The sequence below is a fragment of the Fringilla coelebs genome, assembly GCF_963513975.1.
Source record: "Fringilla coelebs genome assembly, chromosome: Z".
Lineage (NCBI taxonomy): Eukaryota > Metazoa > Chordata > Aves > Passeriformes > Fringillidae > Fringilla > Fringilla coelebs.
The window spans coordinates 81,891,521-81,912,995 of NC_140031.1; the positions used below are offsets into that span (position 1 = coordinate 81,891,521).

At 41.7% G+C, this 21,475-nt stretch overlaps 1 protein-coding gene across 1 annotated transcript in view; it reads left to right on the plus strand.

Moving 5' to 3' along the window:
• Positions 1-13,595: 13,595 nt before the first annotated feature.
• Positions 13,596-21,475, plus strand: part of HAPLN1 (hyaluronan and proteoglycan link protein 1) — a gene marked incomplete at its 5' end in the record, with an annotated part of 32,240 nt that continues 24,360 nt past the window's right edge. The window contains one exon of the mRNA XM_084225204.1: positions 13,596-13,695. Within this exon, the coding sequence (XP_084081330.1) occupies positions 13,596-13,695 (100 nt within the window). The remainder of the gene's footprint in view (positions 13,696-21,475) is intronic.

Sequence of the window (21,475 nt, forward strand, 5' to 3'; positions counted from 1 at the left end):
GCCTGTGAGGCTCCAGTCCCAGAGAACAGGAGGTTAATAGATTATAAATAAGTCTTCACTTTCTGCCTGGGACCCACAGGAGCTGCATGAGCAGTCATTCTTTCTCCAGAGCAGATAATAACATATATTGATGCCTCATGAGTGAAAAAAACAGAGGGAAGAAATATTTTTATTGCAGTTTTCATGTTGGGTAATTTCCCTCTAGAGAGAGGAAGAACGAATTCGTGAGCACTGGTTATTCTAACCAGCTTTTACTGGTGCAGTCATGGCAATCAAAAATATATCTTGTTTTATCAGGGTGTTCTCAACAACCAAAACTGGGAGGGGCATCCACACCTGTGTAATATACAGATAAACATGTTTTCTACAATGAGCATTCATTTTGCTAATCAGTAGTCTACAATTGGCAGGTATTATTATTATTATTATTATTATTATTATTATTATTATTATTATTATTATTATATATCATAACACATTATTCTATATTATTATATTATAACATATTAATATATTATTATACATTCTACATATAGTATTATAATAGATAGTAGAATACATTATAGTATATTAATATATTAATATTTATATTATATTAATAACAAAAAGTAATAATAAATATAATACTATAAGAAATATAAATAAAATTTATTCTATTTAAATATAATAATTCTTACATATTATTAGAGTATATTAATATATTATGTCATTATATATTATATATTGTATATGTTATTTTATGTTTCAGATATAATATATAATGTCTTATATTAATTAATTATATATTTTATTAATCTACTATTATATATTGCAGCATATTAATAATAAGAACTAATATCAAATATATTAATATAATACAATAAATGTAAATATATAAATAAATCTACTAATAACATAGTTTCCCTCTCTTTTCCACTCTTGAGCCATCCATATATGTTAGTATCTGCTCTGAAGAAAGAATGACTGCTAATTCAACTGCTACCAGTCATGCTCTTGGAGGGGCTTTTTCCCCCTCTCTGCACCAGGATTAACCTGTCAGCATCCCCCTACCCATCTAGCTAAATCAACAAACCCTCTCTAGTGTAGATTAAATGATTAGATTTAATTAGGGATTAGCTCCCGATCTGTCAGGCGGCCCTCAGGCTAGAAGGCGGAGCTCTGCTGGGCTCGGTTTATTTAGGCCTGCCCGCGATAGGTTTGGGCATCTGGGGCTCTTTTTTTTTTCTTTTTTTTAAATTTGCTATTTGACTCTTTAAAAACCCCGTAGAGCAGCATTTGGAGTGCCAAAAGCGCCCTTTGGATGTGAGGGAATGTGTGCCCTCGGCCCCTGAGGCGGGAGTGAGGCCGGGCTGACCCCGCCGGATCTGACTCCCGGTAAGTGAGCGATCCTAGCGCAGGGCCCCGTGCCCCACCTGCGCTTTTGGGGAAATTTATCTGTGCCACTGAGATGAAAGCTGGAGCAGGAGTCAGTACCCCCAAGGGCAATTTACTCGATAATTTATGGTCCTGGTAGAAAGTCACAGCCCTAACTTCTGAAAGGAACAAGGGGAGCGCAGGCTTTGATGGCGCGCAGATCCCTCGTGGTCTGACAAGCCCCTGAGGCAGGGGGTGCTGCCTGGGGCGTGGAGAAAAATGACAAGTTTTCCATGACTGTGGAGCCCCTGTGAGGAAATGAGCAGAAATATCAGCTTTTTAGGGAAATCCTCAGCAGATCCTCCTGCTCTCCCCTCTTTTCTTTGCCGCCCCTGCCATTAGCGCACCACAGGGGAAACCAATCCTTGTCCCAGGAGCAGCGCTTTGGGGCAGGGATCTTCCTTCCAGGCAGTTTTGGAGATTAATTTTTTCTACTGCTTTTTGGGTTCTTCACCCCAGGCCACAGTTTTAACAGCCCTGCTTGGCATCATTGGAGCTTAAAATGGAAATTTTCTCCTTGGGCCTGGTGCGGGTGTTTGGTGTAAAGGCTCAGTGAAGCTTTGGTAACTGAAAAAAAAATATAAATAAATAAAAATAGAGAATGGCTATAATGCGTCAAGGCAAAAGTCATCCTTGCCCTGTGTGTCCAGTGATTCCCCTGTAATTGTTTAAGGATGGAATATTCCAGGAAAAAATTGGCAGGAGGAGTGCAGACCTTTTGTCCTGTGTATCTCTGTGAGAGATCCCTGTGTGCTGTAGGGATGTCACCCTCCAAAATGTGACAATCCCTGCCTCAGGAGGGTGAGCTGTGGACTGGAGGTGCTCAAAAGCCCTGGCAGGTGCTTTTGGAGCACCAGGAATCATGTCTGAAAAACAGCCCAAGGACATGAAAGCCCAAACAAAAGCCTGGAGTTTATTCTGGATTATTGTAGGGCTGCTGATCCCTGTAATTAACTAAGTTTGGAGGAACTTGCGGAAAAAAAAAAAAAAGTAAGTGAATCCTATCCATTTGCCATTAATTTAATCTTTGAAACGCAACTCATTTTCAGCCTGCTAACGTGGGCATTCTTGTTGGCTAAGCAAGCATATAACCTCATCTGGCTCAAACAAAATCAATAAAATTTCCTTGTTAATTGAGTTTCCCAGTTCAGAGATTGTCAGGAAAACCTGCTGTTGGGTTAATGTTTTGGTTTGGCTTGCTTTTGGGTTTTTTTTAACTGAAATCTGCACTGGTTTACTTTATCTTCAGGACTGACCACAAGCCAGCAGATATTGCTGGCAGACAAAAATAAGCCTCAAGCCAGTCCATTTACCAGTTACATCAATGTTTTTTTGAAATGTCTTCTGTTTCATGTCACAGCTCCACAAATTAAACCCCGTCCTTGCACTTTGGTTCTCTCAAACTCTGTGTATGCTAAACACAATTCTCTCCTGCTTGTGGATTTCCATGCATTATTTCTCCAACTATAAGTCACTTTCCTCTTCAGAATGGGTCTCCTAGGCACAGACTCTTCAGTCATGCCTTCCTACATCTGAATACCTCTGAACCTAAAATATGATGCACTTTTGTAATTGCAGAAGGTGCACTGAACTGCCTGCTCTTCAAGCCTTTATGCTTACACAGCTTCAGAGGTTTTTATTTGCCATGATATGTTCTGCATCATGATTTTATCAAGCAGTTGCAAACTGTCCAGTTGATCCTCTGCTTTGCATTTTCTCAGGTTTGCTCAGACCACTGTGGTTTTCCATTGTGTCAGGGTGGTTTGTTCAGGGGAGTTCCTGCATTTTCTTTTTTTTCATGTTACGCCTTTGATTTACAAGCATGTGCTGAAATTATCTTTATTTTCACAACTTAAGCCACTCTTAGAGGTCCAGAGTGGAAACAGAGCTGCCATTTTTCCTTTCTTTCTTCCGCACCTCTGGCATGCAAGCGTGGAAAATTCACATTTTGCACACAACCACTGCAGCAGGCAGGCAGGCAGGCAGAAACCTCCTGCATGACCCAGCATTTCAGCTGCCAAGCCATTTAAGCCAGCCACAAGTGCCTCCATTTCATTTGCAGATATTTAATGATCCTTATCAGGGGGAACAGATCTGCTGCTTAAAGCAGAGCAGAGTCCACTCAGGAAATTATTGGAGTCAGAGACCGTGAGAGAAGCCCAGTGATGAGAAAGGTGCTTTGCTGGCAGTGCTGGGAGTTACTGGGAGCAGCTTTGCAGGATCAATAGGAAGCTCTACCTGAATGGGCTGTTTTCTGTCATTAGGAGCATCAGGCAGGAGAGCTTGGACCTGCCATGAGGGGGAAGGAAAAGAATCCTGCTTGAATTAGGAATCGATTGACCTACTTATAATTGGGGGTTTTAACCAAAAATCAGGCATACAGGAACAAAAAAAAAAGGGTCCCCTATGTCATAACCTAGTCCTCTCCTCTCCACATTCCCCTTCATCCAAGACAGTTTCTCATAGAGCAGGCAAGTTGGGATTTAAAACCAGCTGTGTTTCTTTCCTCCACCCTGAAATGCCTTTATGAAGGCTGTGAAGTTTTCCTACAGCTTAAAATTATATCATTTCCAGCTTAAACTTATTTATGGCCCCACCAGTTCTGTTCCCAAGCTTAGCTGAAATATCCTTTAGCTTCTCTGGCATTTGCTCTCTGATATATTTATGGAGAGCAATTCTATCCTTACTGAGGTGTGCTTCGCCAGACTAACCAACTCAAGCTCTTTTGGCCTCCTTTTATAAACAGGTTTTCCTTTCCTCTGGTTGCAGCCATAAACCCTTGCCTTGTCCTGTTTTGAGGCACCCCCTCCCCATCCCAGGAGCTTGGGCATTCTGCCTGAGGGTGCTGCCAGGGGCTGGGAGAGGGAGGAGAGCTTGCCAAGGTGGTGGTGAAACCCAGTGGTGAAGCTCCAGCTCTTTGATGCTCCCTGTTGCCAAAAATCTTCTTTTGCAGCACCTCTGGAGGCCAGGCAGCCAACCACCCACTAATTCCGGTGCCACATGGCTGGTTCCCTTCCCTGGACTCCTCTGAGGCAAAGTTCTGAGGTTTAGCGCAGCTAAATCACCAGTGGTTTTTTTTTTTAATTCTTTGCCTCCCTAAACCCAGTCCCTTCCTTCTCTATCCCAAGTGATAATTCCTGATGCTGAGTCACCACCAATATACTGATGCTTTTCTTTTCAAGTTCCTTATCTAGACACTTTTTCACCTTATCAGAACTTTTCTGGTGTCATCTGCCTCTGGTGAAGCTTTTCCCCACTGCTGGCACATTTACTGTTCTCGTGTCGCAAGCAATGTATTTGTTTATTTATTATTAAATTCCCTCACAGAGGCATTTCTGCAGCACTGTCAGTTTGCAGCATCAGTTTTCAAATTATTGTCCTTTCCTCTTGAGCCCAGTAAATCCTTTTCCTATTTCTTTCTAGTGTTGCTGTTGACTTATTAAGTACAAATTGCAGAACTGCAGTCTTTCTTGTCAGTAGCTGCAACTGCAGATATAGAGAGTCTGGATCTTGAGGAAATACTAATTTCTGTCATCTTTCTCACATCTGACTGACCAAGGATGGCTGTGTAAATAAATCTCTGTTATCATTGCTGTAAACCAGTAAAGAACTTTTTTTTTTTTTTTTTTTTTTTTTTTTTTTTTTTTTTTTTTTTTTGATAAATGAGTCATGCTTTTCTGGACCCGAAACAAAAAGTGGTTTTCAGACTGTGGTTTGAATTTTGTGTTTTCATGCTATTGTTGATTCTTTTGTAAATCAACCCCCCAAAAAAAGGTGTATGCATAATACTGAGGTGACGCTGTTTACTTTAAAAGTTTGAAAGGCTTGTCTTTATCTGGAAATATTTTCTTACAAACATCCACAGTCTTACAGTTGTTTATTATTTGTTTTCAACTGAATTTAGCTAACAAGACTTTGACTAAACAATCATATGACTCATGTGTTTTTCCAGTGTTCTCAGGCCTAAGACACTGCAATGAAAAGATACTTAAGAGAAGAAGGGAAGGGTGGGAAATGGCAGAAGTGGACATCTGAATGTTCTCCTGTGTGTAAACACATGGTCAGCTATCACAAAGGGCCTCAGCATGAGGAAATATTTGGGTTTTTTTAGTGGTGGGCTCATGAAAAACTCCAAATCTGTTCTAGGTGCTGATAAAGTCTCATTGCAGCCATGGTGCAGCTCCTTCTAACCCTGAAAATATTCATTTCCATAGTTTTTGAGCAACAAAAAACATCATCATGGTGTCACCAAAAGGAAATTTAGGAAAGAAAATTAATCCTCCCCACCCCTTCCATTTTCCCCCCCAGTGAAGGGTTGACCTCAAGTCCCTGCAAAACCTGAACCTATGGCCTCACCCCAAGACCTCCCCCGTCTGCAAAGCCACTGTTCTCAGTAGAAAGTATGTTTTGCCATCGATTGCAGATTAATTCAATTATGAAAATTGTTGGCAGAGTTGTGCTTTCTCAAGTGATCCCCACATGGCTTTGATCTGGCTGTGCCCGCAGCCAATTCCCCACCACCAAACACTCAAAGAACACTCAGGTACATTTGCAGTGAGGGGCAGATGTCTGATGAAAACAGTGCTGCTGTGAAATTAAAGTGTGTGCCTTCTCAGAAGCAGTGGACTTGCATTGGCAAGGTGGAAATATTTTCAGAATATGCAGGGCATTGTACCATGGGTATTATTTCTTCATGGAAGTGAGTGGCTTCTTAAAGTCATTCTCAATGACATTGAGAGTGCAGACAGTGCAGTTCTCAGGCCACAAGACCAAAAAAAAAAATATATATATATATATATATAAAGAGGGAGGACAGCACTGAGTTCTCATGGCTGGCTGGACAAGGAGTCCTGGTTTATGCTCTGCACCATGACAAAAATGTTTTATTGCTAGTAATTCCTTACAGCAGGCTGGCACCAGCCCCTGCTCAGGAAGTCTGGCAGTGCATCTGTTCTCTCACAGAGTGGTATCCTTGAAGGGTGTGAAGGCACTGTTAATGTTTTTAATTTCAGTTTTTGTGTTGCTGGTACAGCCAGCTTGGCTGGGGGAGGAAAGGAATGGGGACTCCACCACACAAAATGTGGGTCAGAAAGGAGGTGCTGCACCTCCCCTGGAGGGAGCAGAGAGTACCTGGCCCATTCCCAGATCTCAGATAAATATCATTTACACAGACAGTTCCCCAACATTCCTATGACTTTTACAATATTTCCCAAGCAAAAAGTCTTGGAGTGAATTTGAAGTGGTGATCTGATCACTTGGTTTGAGATGGGTTTGGAAACCAGCTGCCTGCAAGTGACACAGAATTTATACACAGAGTATCAGTAGGTGGTTCACCTGTCTGCTTTTGAATTAATTAATTTGGGCCATGTTTCCAGAAAATAAACTTCTCTCTGTCCCTTTTGGGGGTTGGGGCTTTTTGCTGTTTGAGGCTCATTGTCTTTTCCACGTGCAATAACAGTTTTTCCAGCAAGGATTTAGATATATTTGGTGGGAACTGGAGAAGGTTTAAATTGTGCAGATTCATCCTTTAGGTCTGGCTCAAAGCCCCATCATAATTTCAGTGGCTGGGAGGTCTCTGGGGGGAGACATGGCATGGGTTGTGTGAGGGATGAGCAACCAGTCACCACAAAAAACTATTAAATGGGACTACAATTTAGAAAAAAAACCATTTCTTGTCATCCTGGGTGCTATGCCTGGCAGAATCTAGAGAGTGGTGCTGCTGTGGTGCCCAGTTACCTGAAAATTCATAGTGAGAACTAAGCCTAGAGCCTCCCTACTCAGATATTCCAGTCTCATCCTAATTAATTAAATTTCCAAATGTCCACGAGCCTGAATGGGCTTTGAGTAAATTATTTGCCTTTTCACTGCACACAAAAACCTCAAAAATTCTGTCTGACCAATTAGAAAAGGTGGGTGGACTGGACTAATTATTCAATTTAAAGCATGAAATCTGGCCCAACTGGTTTAGGTATGGAAGGGCAGTTTAAGCTCCCAAAGACAGCAATTAAAATGATAACAATTGATAATATAGAATAATGACATATATAATCATATTCTAAAGAAGTTAAAAGAACAGTTTGTGAGAAACTGCCTGATGTTATTTGATAGATGTGATTTTTTTTTTTTAAAGAAGACAGGCACCCAGCTCATGTTCACCTTTGGCAGGGGGAGAGAGCACTAGAAAATTAAAACATCTATGACCCTGTAGAAATCCAAGCTTGCAGGAAAGAACAGGCAGAACCAGAAACACCCAAAATCCTGGCAGAAATTTCCGAGGCCTTGCAGAAGTTTTGCAGTTGGAAAATATTCCTGCCACCAAGGAAACACCTTGAGGAAAAAGTGTGGGCAGTTGTACAGGGCCTGGGGAGCAGAAGAGCCCTGAGGAAAAGCCAGTTTTGTAAATATGTCCAAAAGGCAAAGAAATTGAGGGGGAGAGATCAAGTTTTCTACTGACTCTCGCTCCAAGCTTGTACGCTCAGGAAGAGCTTTTTGCTGAAGAAGGTGTCAGAATACAAACACAATCTGTCTGGAAAGACAGCTCTCAATTTTTTGAGGACCACTGATAAGTGGAGATTGAAGTAAAAGCTTTCTCTAAAGGAAGCGACTGCAAAAAAAAAAAAAAGTCCAGTTTATAACACAAAAAGCAAATTTGCCTTTCTGTGTTAGCAAAGAACATCCCACCGCCCTATTGGAAGCAAAAAAAATCCAAATTGCTGAACTAAAAACGTGTTTATTCAGAGCTTTATTAAAATAAAATTTAAAAAACCAAAACCAAACCAAAAAAAAAAACAAAACCAAAAAACAAACTAATGGAGTCACTGAGTGAACACTGTTCCTTCCAGGGTGGATCCTAAAGCGCATTTGCTTTGTCCCTGATTGTATTTAGAACGTGGAGTGCCAGATTTTCTACACTACATGACCTTGACTCTACCCTACAAGTAATGACAGAAATGCTTTTACCCTGTGTTTCTGGAATAAAATCTGGAATAAATTCCATATCTGGTGCAAGGCAGGCACTTCAAAGGCACATAAAGGCCATTTTCTTTCCCTCTGCAAGCAATTTATCAGCATTCCTCCTGGGAAATTGTTGGGCTGCAGGGGATTCCAGACGTGTTTGGGGTGTCCTGCTGCTTTTTGCACTGAGCTGTTCTGCCCAGGGCTGCAGAGCCATGACCACAACCTGTTCTCCAGACAGCAACTGTCTGCCACCTCAAATGGCCCCAAATCCCTCACAGCCTCACAAATTGCCTTAAATACTGAGGTACCAAGGAAGAAGGAGGCCTTGGAATGTGACCTTTGTCATCCTAATGGAGAATGTAAATATTGTCATTCCTATGCCACCGATTGTTCTCCCTGTTTTACCATGGCACCAGCAAATTTTATTTTGCAAGAGCAATTTAGCTTGGGGGATCAGTCTGCTGAGTCTGTCCTGCCTTGATTCCATCACTCTGGGGGACTTTTACAAGGAGAAAAACTTGTCTTAGCAATGTGAGCGACAAGCAGAATCCAGAGTAGGCACTGTGAGGGTAGTCATAGCAAGAAGTGGATTTTCTTCAGATTTGGGGATCTGAGGTCTCAAGTCTGTAGCTGGAAATGAATATTTTACTTTTGTCTTTGGAGAGTGGAAGGTTTCTGGAGGAGATGGATGTTCTTAAAAAAAAACAAAAATGAATGGACAAAAGGCATCCTAGGCCACTCAAACACACACATCCCTTCCACTGACCACACTGACCACACTGGGATGTAAGCATTTTGTGCCCAGACAGTATAGATGCACAGGTGCCCACAGTCTGGAGCTGAATTCCATTTTCATGGTTTGACTCAGCTGCCAAAGCCCAGGGGCTTAGACACACAGATAAGATTTGATCTTTAGCAGCCTTGGGACTGAGCAGAAATCTGTTTAATCAGCTGGATTGTTCTGCTCCAAGTCACCAGTTTTAAGAAAAGCTGCTGAAGGGACTCTGTCAGTACTGCCTGGATTGGTCCTCTTATTCTATTACCCAACAGCAGTGCCTAAAGATGTGACACCCTTCATTACTGCTGCTGGCACCATCCCCCTGGAAATACACATATTTTGTTCTGTTAATAGATATTTCTCTCTGTTTAACACCAGCTCCCAGATAGATCTGAGCTCCACAGAGAGGAGCCTGTAAAGGCTTATGTTATACAGTAGGTTTGTGCATAGGTGTGAATAATAACAGATTTGGGGGTTATTTCAACCCCAAATTATCAAGATTGATTTAATTGATTCCGTTCCCTGGTTTAGGTGCCACTGATTCCTTTACTTGCTGAGCCTCAGTGTACTAAATTTAGAATACTCCACAGAAAGGCAAAAAGTTTTATTAGGAAGCCTCCTGTTTCTGCCCAAGGAGTTTGGGTTTCTCCTGTGCCATTTTCAGTTCAGGCTCCCACAGGACTTGCAGCTCAGGGAAACAAACATTTGATGTAAGACATCATCACCTCTTCACATAAGACAAAAATTAACTCCTGTGAACAAAATATTTTTCCACTTTAAAGGCTTTTAACTACTGCCAGAAAGAGAATATTGAGGTAGGTCCTCACAGAGTGGATGTTTGCATGTTCTAGAGCTAGACAGCAGTTGCAAAAGGAAATAAGAAATATGTTATTCTATTCAAAACAGACATTGGTGGGTAATGCTGCTTTTCAGTGCTCTGCCCTTCAGAGAGATGCTTGTCACTTATGCAGCCAAACTGCTTGAAATCATTCTGTAAACTCCCAGATTATTATGTTAAAATACAAAAATTGGTGCTTTGCAGCCTTTTAGATATGCCAGCAGTAGATGAATTAAGGCTACGTAGGTATTGGAAAATGGTGAATAATGTCAGAACTTAAAAATGTATCTGAGAACGAGCAGTTCTGGAGAATTTAAACACTGAGTGACCTTGAACACTTCCCTGAGTCTTCAGGTTCTCCCTTTAAAACTGCTTCCCAGCTTCTCTGTGTGCCTGTCCAGGAGATAGCAGATTCATAACCTGCAGTAATTGAAACCAGTGTGAATTTCTTGATTATGACTAATATTTACCATTCCTTACCAAAAAAAAAAAAAAAAAAAAAACACCTAGTCCCAGCCAAGTCTTTATTAATTTTAATATGAAAACATCCACACCTATCATGTCTCCCCTGAGGTCCTGCCAGGCTGCTGCAGAAATGGAGTCTGACTGCTATTGCTTTGGCTAGAGGCTGAGGATGTGAATTCCTCTGGCTAATTGCCTTTTGGATAACCTACAAAGCACCAGGGGTCAGATTCTTGGCCTGGTAATGTTGCCTTGGCTCTGTGCCCCCACTCCCATTGTGGGGAATCCCAGGAGGAGATTGGTACCAGGTCATTCCTCACAATCTCTGCCTTTTAACAAACCTAAAAATGCCCCCATCTTGGGTAAATCCCCCCCCCCTCCAAAAAAAAAAACCTGTGTGATGATCTTTGGCCATGTCTGTGAGATGTGGGATTGTCCAGCTGGACACTGAGGAAAAGGAAGAGCAGAATTCCAGGTCAGCACTGGCCTGGCCTCTCACCCTGCCTGTGTGATGCTACCACACAAACACTCTAAAATCGCATCATACCTGCCTGCACCCCAAAAGGTGTATCCTTCACCCTGGAATTATTTGCTCTGGAAATCATCACCAGAGGGTGCTGCATGGAGGAGTTTCCCCCATCAGAGTAGGGAAGGAAAGGGAGGCACGTATGGAGCTTTCCATCCCTGTGAAATATTCCTCACTCCTCAGCAGAGCCTGTGCACACAGTGCTTGGAATAGATGGGGTTCCTGTCCCCAGGAAAGGCCCTGTGGCTGTTTCTTCTCACAGAAAAGGGCAGGTTTGTGCTAGAACACAAAATGAGCTGATCTGCAGGGCCCCTGTGGGCTTTTCCTCACTCACAGAGCCCAGAGGCTTTGCCTCCAAGCTGGAGTACTCCCACAGACCTTGCCTTCCCAACCCAAGTTCTTGTGTTAAACAACCCATGTCTAAATCAATAAAAATCATTAATAAAAAAGAATTACCAGAAGTTAGCCAACAAGAAAAGAAAAAAAAAACCAAAACAACCCCAGGCCACAAACCTACAGGATTTTGCAGTCTGAGAGGGAAGACAGGGTGGGGGGTTTGTGAGGAACAGGGCAGGGTGGTGTCACAGGGTGCCCTGCAGGAGTGAGGCTTGGAGGAGCTGCCTGGAGCAGAGGCTGGACAAGACTGAGAGAATGAAGTGGGTGTTTATTACAGGCCTTCAATAGGTACAGCTTGGGCAGTCAGAAGCCTCCAAGAGGCTGCACCCAAGATGAACAATGGTGACGAGTTTTTCACACCATTATAAGTTTGGTCCATTTGCATTTCAGGGGTTAATCCTCCAATTACAGCTTCACATAATGAAGTCATTTACCCCAGTTTGCTCCCCCCAGTTCAGTTTTGTTCATACTTTTGGAGTCTGAGGTTGTCCTTCAGGCAGGACAGGAACTAACACTATTCAGAAAATACCAATATTCAGAGCTTAGAGTTACCCACTAATTCACCACAAGATTTGAAAAATACAAATGCTTAAATCTTAAAGCATCAGAAGGAGCACCCAGCTGCCCTGGAGTGACCCTCCCTGAGCCCAGGCTCGGGCTGATGTGCTCTAGAGGGAGCCACATCTGTCCTTGCTGTCCCAGATGGAGGTCACCAGCCTCCCAGGCTTTCCAGGAAAGAGGGAGTGGCTGAGGCTGGAGTTACTGAGCCTGGACCACCTGGGAAAGAGAGTGCAGCCAGCACTTGTCCTCTACCTCTAGGCACTCCACAGGAAGGATTAAGGGATGCTGAGTTGGTTCTGAGCTCCCACCCGAGCTGGCTGTGAAGAAATGGAAGGGCAGGCAAGTAAATGTGCATGTTCTGATATGGAAGAATGGCAATAGCATTTCTGCATTTCAGTCTGCAGCAGAGGTTGGTTCAGGTTACAGCGTTTAGATCTGGACTTGGAGCACTTCAGGGTTTGTGGCTGTTTGGGGGTAGGGGGCTGCTTTCAGAACTCACACCTAGACCCTGGTTTTGACTGAGTGCTGTGCAAATTTTATGTGTTTCTAGCTCTGATGGGGGGGAAAAAAAAAGGAAAGAATTATCTCTGTGCATTTGAGAAGAAAATCATATATTTGATATGGGAGGGGGGAATCCTTTAAAGGCAAAGTTGGGAAATAGCTACCTTTTATTTCAAGGAGTCAGATTCACAGAAACCACAGCCATAAAACACAACAGCAGCCCAAAAAAACACACAAAACCCTCTTGTATTTTATGCCTCCTTTTCTATTTCAGGTCCTCATTTGCCTAATTACTTCTCAGAGGCTGGCAGAGATTTTCCCTGCAGCGCTGGGCTCTGCTGACTGCAGAGACCCTACCTGGCACACTCAGCCAGTGCGTCAGCATTCTAGGTGGAAATGAATGAAAAATCAATCAGGGCAACTGCAGTGGTAGCATATTCAACTCTAACCTACTTCGTGCATGGTTTCAAACATTGCATTGTGTGTTCAGGCTTTTTTTTTTTTTTTTTAATGGTAAGTGGATCTGAAGTAAAATTGATCTTCCTTAGTCAGCCTAATAAATGTGTTGTCATCTTTGCTGCTCAAGTCCAGCACATTTGCCACCCTGACTGCTAAGTTAAGCTGCAGACTTGATTGAAATGCCAAAACCTACAAGAAGATAGGTTCTCAAGATTAAAACAATCACCAGCAGATTGCATCATGCAGTGGATATAGATACAGTGATAGAGCTTTGATTGTTTTAATTGTATTTGCAGAGCAGAAATAGAGTAGGTCTGGAAAATCAACAGTACACCAGAACCTCTTTTGAAGCACAGGTACTGCTTCTGTGTGGTCTTGCTAGGAGTTTGGCTTAGGAATATTGGTCTGTGCACTTTTTTTTTTCTTGTTGCATTTCTGCATAGGCAGAGTTAAATATGGATTGCCAGTTTCACTTAGTTAAAGTCCACAATAAAATGGTCCAATATTCATGCCTAAAAAATTAGCAGCTGTTGTAACTTCTGCCAGCTGTGTGGGTTCAATACATTAAAAAAAAATTTAAAACCCTCCTAAGATCACTGCTCTAACAAGTTGTGCAGTGCAACACTGTAAAAGGTTTCCAAAAATTCACAATCCTCTTCGTGTGTGATGCCCTTACAGTGAAGAAGATTCTTTTGGCTGTAAAGATGAAGACTCTACTTTTTCTGGTCCTGATCTCTGTCTGTGGGGCTGAACCTCACCCTGGCAACTCAAGTCTGGAACATGAAAGAATTGTTCACATTCAAGGTAAGGAAATAAGTGAGAAAATACCAATATCTTCATATTGCTGAGGGAAACAGAATAATGTGCTTGATGATCCTTGTTTAACTTTTTTTTTATTTTTATACTATCACAGTGTTTTTAAAATACTTATATTGCTGGTGACCAAATGTTTTCTTTTCTGGTTCTGCTGCATTATTATTTCTCCTAAGAAAAGTCAAAAAAAGAAAGTTGCACTGTTTAATAGCACTTAGTCACAACCTTGCAAAGGGTAGTGAGTAAAGCACAGCAGGATTTAAGACAAAGAGAAAAAGCATGCATCCTAAAGTAATAAACAACTCCAGTGGGCTGAAATACTTCAGTTTATTGTAGATTAGATTTGGTTTTAAGAGGTCTGCCATACACAGCTCTCCACAGCACAGATATTTATTGCTGTGGATCATTTAAAAAGGCTCAGCACATCAGAGATCATAACTGGGCAAAATAAATGGGTAAAAAAAAATAAAATGTAACTTACCCTGAAAGAAATGTGCCTTTCCTCATACCATTAATTCACACTAAATATTATCCTGGCCTTCTGCAGAATCCTGTTTGAGTCCCAGAGATTATAGCTGTGGCAGGATTTGAGCCTGCAGCACAATGCAGCTGTTTTTTCAGTCCCAGCTTCAGTCGTTGAGGGTTATCCTGCATAAGAAAAATCAGGGGATTTGTGCAGTAAGAACAGACAGAATGAACAGGGATTTTCCTGCTTCCAGCCCTACCTCCCCCTGAGCCTGGCTAAAATTAATTTTGCAAAATTAAGAAATGCAGAATTACTGCCCCTCCTCTCTCTGTCTCTCTCTCACTCCCCCTCTCTCTTTTTAAATTTTGATTTATTTCTCTCAACAGCCAGACAATTGTGCTGTTTGTGTAAATATGAATTACCAGGCTAGAGCAGGGTACCAGGAAGGGCTGAACGTTCAGGAGTTCACAGGAGAGGCACAGAAGTTAAAGGCACCCTGTACCTATTAAAACAGGGATTGTCAAGGTCAGGCAAGGAGTAGCAGACAGCTGCTCTCCCTCTGAGGAGACTCAGGATGAAGGTCAAAGGAATGTGCTATGAAATGTAAAATAAGATCTATCACTGCTCTGAGAGGATGAGCACTTGTTTGCCAGGGCAAATTTCAAATCAGACATCGATGTCTACTAAACATACATTTTGCCTTTCCTTGTATAATGCAGCTTTTTATCTCTCAGGTTTACTCCTTTGGAAAATGAAATTAGTGTGATATCCAGCACTTTAGTGTCATTCATGAGCCATACATGTCAATTGTTACTGAACCAAACAGTTCAAAGCTGACAGAAGCTTCCAGGTGAATTCTTCTCCATCCCTGTGAAAACTCACCTGTACCTCAAGAGTTTATTCCTTGAAGGAGAGCTGGATAAAGATTTAAATTCCAGTTGTATCACAAGCCCTCTCCTCCACCTGGTTCAGGCTCTGAAATGCACAGACAGATCCCAAATCAAAGAGACTGAAACTGCTGGGGATGTGGCATTTTTGCTTCTGATATTTGCCATTCCTCTCTGCATTGTGGAGCCCCACCAGGATCCCAGCCCTGGTGGGGTTCCACAATGCAGAGAAAAAAAAAATAATAAAACAAACCTACACCTGGAGATGGGATGGAGATCAGGGAACACTCCAGAAGATGTTCAGGTGGTTTTAATCACATTAACAAATCCAGCATCCCTCTCCACAGCTGAAATCCAGGAGATGTGTGGCTAAACTCTGCCAGGGTTGCCTGCCTGGGAATGCCTTGGAGTTACAGAAGGTCTGAAAGGGATTTTCTGAGGCAGAGAAGGAAACAGTGCTATATTCCCCATTCTTTACATCATGTAATCTCCTGTAGGCTGAGTTTTATTTGTTGAAAAGCTGGGTTTCAGGTCTTCTTACTGCCAAAGGGTTCTGCACCCTCCTTTGCTGACATGGAAAACACCCTCCTAATCCTCCACATTTATTTTACGGTTTTATTCTTCTAATGCTGCTGTTCTTTGGCTTCCAATAATATTTTTTCTTCTGTGAGGTCCACTTCAAAACATCAATAACACCATATCCCAACAGCTACCATTTGGGTGTGCTCCTTCAAATTCTTCTCCAAGTGTATCACCTCTGATTACTGTCCTAATTGGATATTGTAAGGTGTTAATATCAGGAATTCATCTTTACACTGGTTCTCTTCTGAATCCTCATTCCCTGAGTGCATCCAGCCAGGATTTTATTCCAGATAAAATCCTCATTTGAACTCAGTGTTTCTGTTTTCCACTATCCACGCTTTGTTCCTCAGACCTTGGCTCAAACTTGCTGCTCCCAGGTGTGCTGCAGTGCTGATCAATAGTCTGTGGTGATAGACAGTATTTAGCAGTCAGTCTCCCTCACTGCCACCTGAAATTAACAACTACAAGCTCTATATCAATATTTTTTCATACTAGACCTCAAAAAGCTGAGTTTTGCGTTCAGCATTAAATGTTATCCTAATTTTTCCACCCTTCTTTCTTTAAATGTGTTAAATGCCCACTCTCCTCCCCTCAGTGCTGCTTAATAAGCCATGTGAAAATTTTATTTATCCAAAAGTCACAATTACTTTATAAGATAAAATTAGTGGAAATATTAGAGAAATTTTACTGAAGGCAGTTCACTGGCCTTTTTTATTCTTTTTTTCCCCCATGTCATTCAACTCCCTAAGCTCCAAGCAAACGATACATCGCATTCCTCAGCCTTGTTTTTGTTATATACCTGATATCAGAGTACTCTGACTTTCTCTGGCAGATATCTGCTTAACCTTATCCCTCTTTCTAGTTCTGACTCAATTCCTGTTCAAAAACTTTCCTTCAAAATTTGTTCTAAAATCCTGTTTTCTGCTGAGGTCAGACTGAATAACTGGTAATGGTTTAATTAATTTCTTTACATGAATTTTTTTATTTTGCTGCTGTCCAGAAACACTTTATGCATGGTCCTAAAGTGATAGGTGAGGCCACAGCAGTGCCAGCAGGTCTGGGTGCCCAAGTTTTCTGCCCCTCCATCAGTGTAAAATCTCCTGACACCCCCCTCAATCTCAATATTTGTCACCCAGAACAAACAGTGTTTCATAAATTGTTATTGTTCTGCAATTACACTTTGCTTTCATGGACACAGAGTTCTGCCTTTCAAATGTCCACTCTCTGGAAAAGATTTCTTTATTTTTACTAAACACTTTCCCAGTCTCTAACACTGCAGTAGACCTAGCTTTGTGTCTATGGTCTCTTTTAAATATTTCAGTTTTCCTCTAGAAATTATTTGCCCATTTCATCAGCTGCTCTGCTCCTGCTGACAGTGTCAGTTCTAGCTCGTGGTTCTCTCCTTGCTGGTTAATTTGGACTTAAACTAGTCACAACTTAAACAACTGCAAGAGAGTTTTACCTCCCTACTTTTCTCAGTGTTTTCAGTTTATTTCCTCTGTCCCAGTTGCTTTTTCAATATTTTTTTTCTACTTGGGTTTTATTCCCCTAGGCACAAAATTAATGCATTTATAAAGTTTATATTTAAATGAAAAGCTGCATTTTACGTCTTCTGTGGCTTTACTTTCTTTGCTGAAGCCTGTGGTGGATTTCATGGCTTTGCTCTTTTATCCAGGCTTCTTGACCCTCTTCCCCTTCCTCTTGTAGTTTGTCATTCCAGTCTCACTTTTGGGGATAAAAACTATTAAAACCCCAGAAACCCCACACCCCAGAAAAACCTCCTGTGCCTCAGGGAGACACCAGTTTCACTCTTCAGGAAAACCCACACCATAAATGAAATAATCTGTTGAGCGTAAAAATGGGACTGAAGCACCCCTTCACCACAAGAAAACAATAGTGCCCCCAGCACAACAATGCAATCAGAAACTCAGATTTTTCTCCTGAACACCCCCAAAGTCTCTCTGAGTTTTGAGAGAGGGTGGCTCCTCTCAGTGCTCACTTTGTCCAACTCCCTGAGCTGCTGGTGGTGCTGCCCACTGACCAATTATCCACAAGAAGACAGAACTCCCCTGGGTGTAGCTGCTCTGAAAAATACTCAGAGTTGATTAAGCCACCACAGTAATTCCTGAATTAATTACCTAAAGAGAGCCAAACCTTTAAAACTATTCCAGTTTGTTCAGGTTGTAGAAGCACAAGGAAAGGCTGAGATGGGAACACAAAGTTTGGTTCATGGAGCATCAAATTTAACATTTCAGCTTCCCTCTGAATGTAAGAAATTCATATTTATATTCATTCATTTTGCTATGTTTGAGGTGCAAGTATGCACCCCCTTTGCCTATCAAGATCCCTGCACAGACTTATTTATGCATACAAAAAAAATATTTCAGCATGGAATGAACAGAAAACTTTTACTGCTGCCCAATTGGAGCAAACAAACAAACAAACAAACAACAACAAAAAACCCTAAGCACACACAAATGAGTTAAATCAATTAACCAATAACAAAAGCAGGTGAAGTCTGACCAACTCACTCTCCAGTATAATGAGTTTTATTTACAGTCCACTTATATTCCTTCAAATCAAGTGAGCACCAAAAGAGAGTAAGAATCTGAACACAGTTTCTAGGCCAGTCAAAAACAGGATAAAAGATTAAATTCACTGCTCATCTGACCTCTTACCCTCATTCTTATCTGCTCAAGATAATCTTGATTATCTTCATGCTTTTCCACTTTACTTTCGACTTCTTTCCTTCTTTCCACCTTTCTGCATTTTTCCATTTACCATGACACTGATATTTCTTACCATTTTCTGCTTTTTGTCTGGTTTTTTGGGTTTTTTTTTATTTTTTTCTTGCCCTTTTGTTTTGCCATTCAGGACAATTTTGATGATGCCACGATGCATTTTCCTGTCTCTTGTTGCAATTGAGCTTTTTTTTTGATTTCCACACAACCTGCTTCCCTTCTCAGATCATGGCCTGTTACAACTGCAGGGGATAGAATAGTCAGCAGAGAGCAGAAATTCCACCTCCAGAAATTCCATACACAAGAAAAAGAAACCAAAAAAAAAAAAAAAAAACCCCAAAAAACCAAAATACAAAAAAAAAAAAAAAAATGAAGGCAACCTGGACTGCATCTTCTGGAGCAGACCTTAACTGATGGGTGCCAGGATATTTGGGTTATTAAAAAAAATATTATTACAGAAACACAAAGGTTTGCATGGAACACAAATTTTAATCATTAATTTCCCTGTGCTGGTTACGTCAGTGGAATTCCATATTTATAAATAGCATTTAGGGGTGATTAAGGACTGGAAGGGCTCCATGCAGTTTTCTGTATAATATTTTGGTTTTGTCAAACAGTCCAAATGCCACCCATGAAGATTTACTTCTGTGAGGAAGGAGTGCAGAGACTTTGCCTCGATTTCTGCTCTGTTCTGCTCGACGACACCTGATCCCCATGAAATTTATCTACACCCAAGCAAAACACACTTAGAAGTTATTTAAGGCAGTAATTTAGAAGAGATGAAGTTTGTTATTTCCCTGATGGTTTTATGTGCTCTTAGGTCTCCTAGAAACCCAAACCTGAGTTAATATGTCCTCTTTAACAATTCCCCCTCAGATGTGTTACTCCAGATAAGCAGAAGGAATCAGCTGAAAAATGTTTTCTCTTTGTTATAAAGACTGATTTCTTCTCTGTCATATAGAAACCAGCTGTACTATTTTTTAGCTGTACTGTTATTTGGAAACTGAAGCTTCTAAATAAGATTTATCTAGAATTCCTCTTACCAATTTTATATCAAAACTTAAGAGGAGTGTGTTGGGGGCATTCTGTTCTGTCTGTTCAGAGGCAGGAACATGGGAGGTGGATCCTTGCCTTTTCTTTCTCATGACACAGCAAAACTGCATTAGTTCTTGAGCCCAAAAAACTCCACATTTTACCAGTCTTACAGATTATATATAAAAGATTTTAGATTTTTTTTTTCAAAAGCAGAATTAAAAAGGTAATTAGTCAAAACACATATAGGAAAAAATGTGCACTGTGTGCAAAATGCGTGTGTGATTCTCCCTCATGTTTTTCCTCAGTATACTTTGAGTGATGCACCCACATATTAGTTAATCAATAATACACTTCTCTACATATTATAGGAAACTGGAACCATTGTTGTCACAGAAAATATTTATTAATTTTAAGTAACCTTTTAGATTAAAAAAAACTTGAGGGTAACAACTAGCCACTGCTGTGGGAAGAATGAGGATATTTTAGCATCAAAATCCCTGGAAACACTGTAGGAAAGCCAGAAACAACTCTGTTTATTTAAAACATAATGGCACAGGATGATATTAAGCTAGGGGCTTGCTAACAGTGTGGAGCATTTAGGGAAGACATTAATTTCTCTGACAAAACATTTCTGTAACACCATTCCTGGCTTATGGTTTTGTTTTTCCTGTCTGTAAAAATGCATATCTTTTCCTCCGCTGTCACTTTGCGAGGCACTCCATGAAAATTCTGGAATAATCAATTTTTTGTGGCCAGCTCAGCATAAGACTTTGGACACTCCTGATGGATAGAGCAGATGAAGCTGTTTGCTAAGGGTTGTGGGGCCACTCATCCTCTCATCCTCTCTGCCCCACGCTGTGTTCTTGGTCCTCCAAGCCTGGCTTGCCATCAATCTGGTGTGCAGAACCCAGTTAAGGGAGAAAAATAAGGAAAGGAAACCAGGAGAAAAGCCCACACCAAAAGTATAATTAAAACACACTCACACAAAAAAACCCCAAAAAACAAAACACCAAAAAAACCCCAAGAAAACCAAAAACAAAACCAAAAAAATCACAACACAACAATCAGCCCACAACTGCAAAGACAAAAAAAAAACCCTCAAAGCTTGTCCATCAGTAAAATTTGGAGCTGAATCAACAAGGCAGCAGGTGAGACTGAAGTGAGAGCTCCAGGAGAGCAAGTCCCTCTTGCTGTCCTTGGGATGGGCATCACAGTGACCAGCCCCTGGGCTGGAAATGGACAAAGCAATGACCACCAGGGCAGGAGTGCTCATTGTGCAGCTCTCAGGCTGGGGAGGCAGAGAGGAGGATGAGGAGGAAGAGGAGGACAGAACAGGTGCTCAGCCTGTGCCTTCTCATTTAATGTAGCAAAATATGTTTTCCCTTGTGGTTCATACCAGATTTGGCACCCTGAGATACAGCAAAGCCAGCCCAAAAATCAACTTTTTGAGTGAGTTTTGGTTTCTTTCAGGCAGCCTTTTCCTACAGCTTGGGGAAAGCAGCTCCCACAGTCATGTTCTGTCCTGGACAAGCTCTGTTCCCTGTGCTGCCTTTGTCATCCTCCTAACTGCTCCAAGAGGATTAGCAAAAGGCCACAGTCTGTCAGAATCAATAGCAGGGAAGCAGGAGTTGAAAAAATGCTGCAAATTAGCCACCAGTGGGGCCTGGGTCTGTGCTAACAGCTTGGCTGCTGCCTGCCTGACGATGCAAAATGTGCCTGGAAGGGTGGAAAGCCCCACCTGGGAAATCATTCTCCTCCCAGTTCTGCCCTTGGAGCTGAGAGCAGAGCCAGTCACCAGGGTGTTGTCACCCCTGTCCCCAGCTGGAAGCTGCCCAGCTCTGCTCTTCCACCCCCTGAGGCTCAGGAGTGGCACACCTGAGCTGCCTTGTCCCCAGCCAAGATCCAAACTGTGCTGTTTGCAAGGACAGCTCCTCCATGAGGGTCAAACCCTCTCTGATCCAGAGGTTTCAGAGTCCACAGCTGTTTGGCTGTTTGCCTCACAAGGTCTCTGATGGCATTTCTGAAGGAAGCAGAAATGTCTGGGGACAAAGTGTTATCCT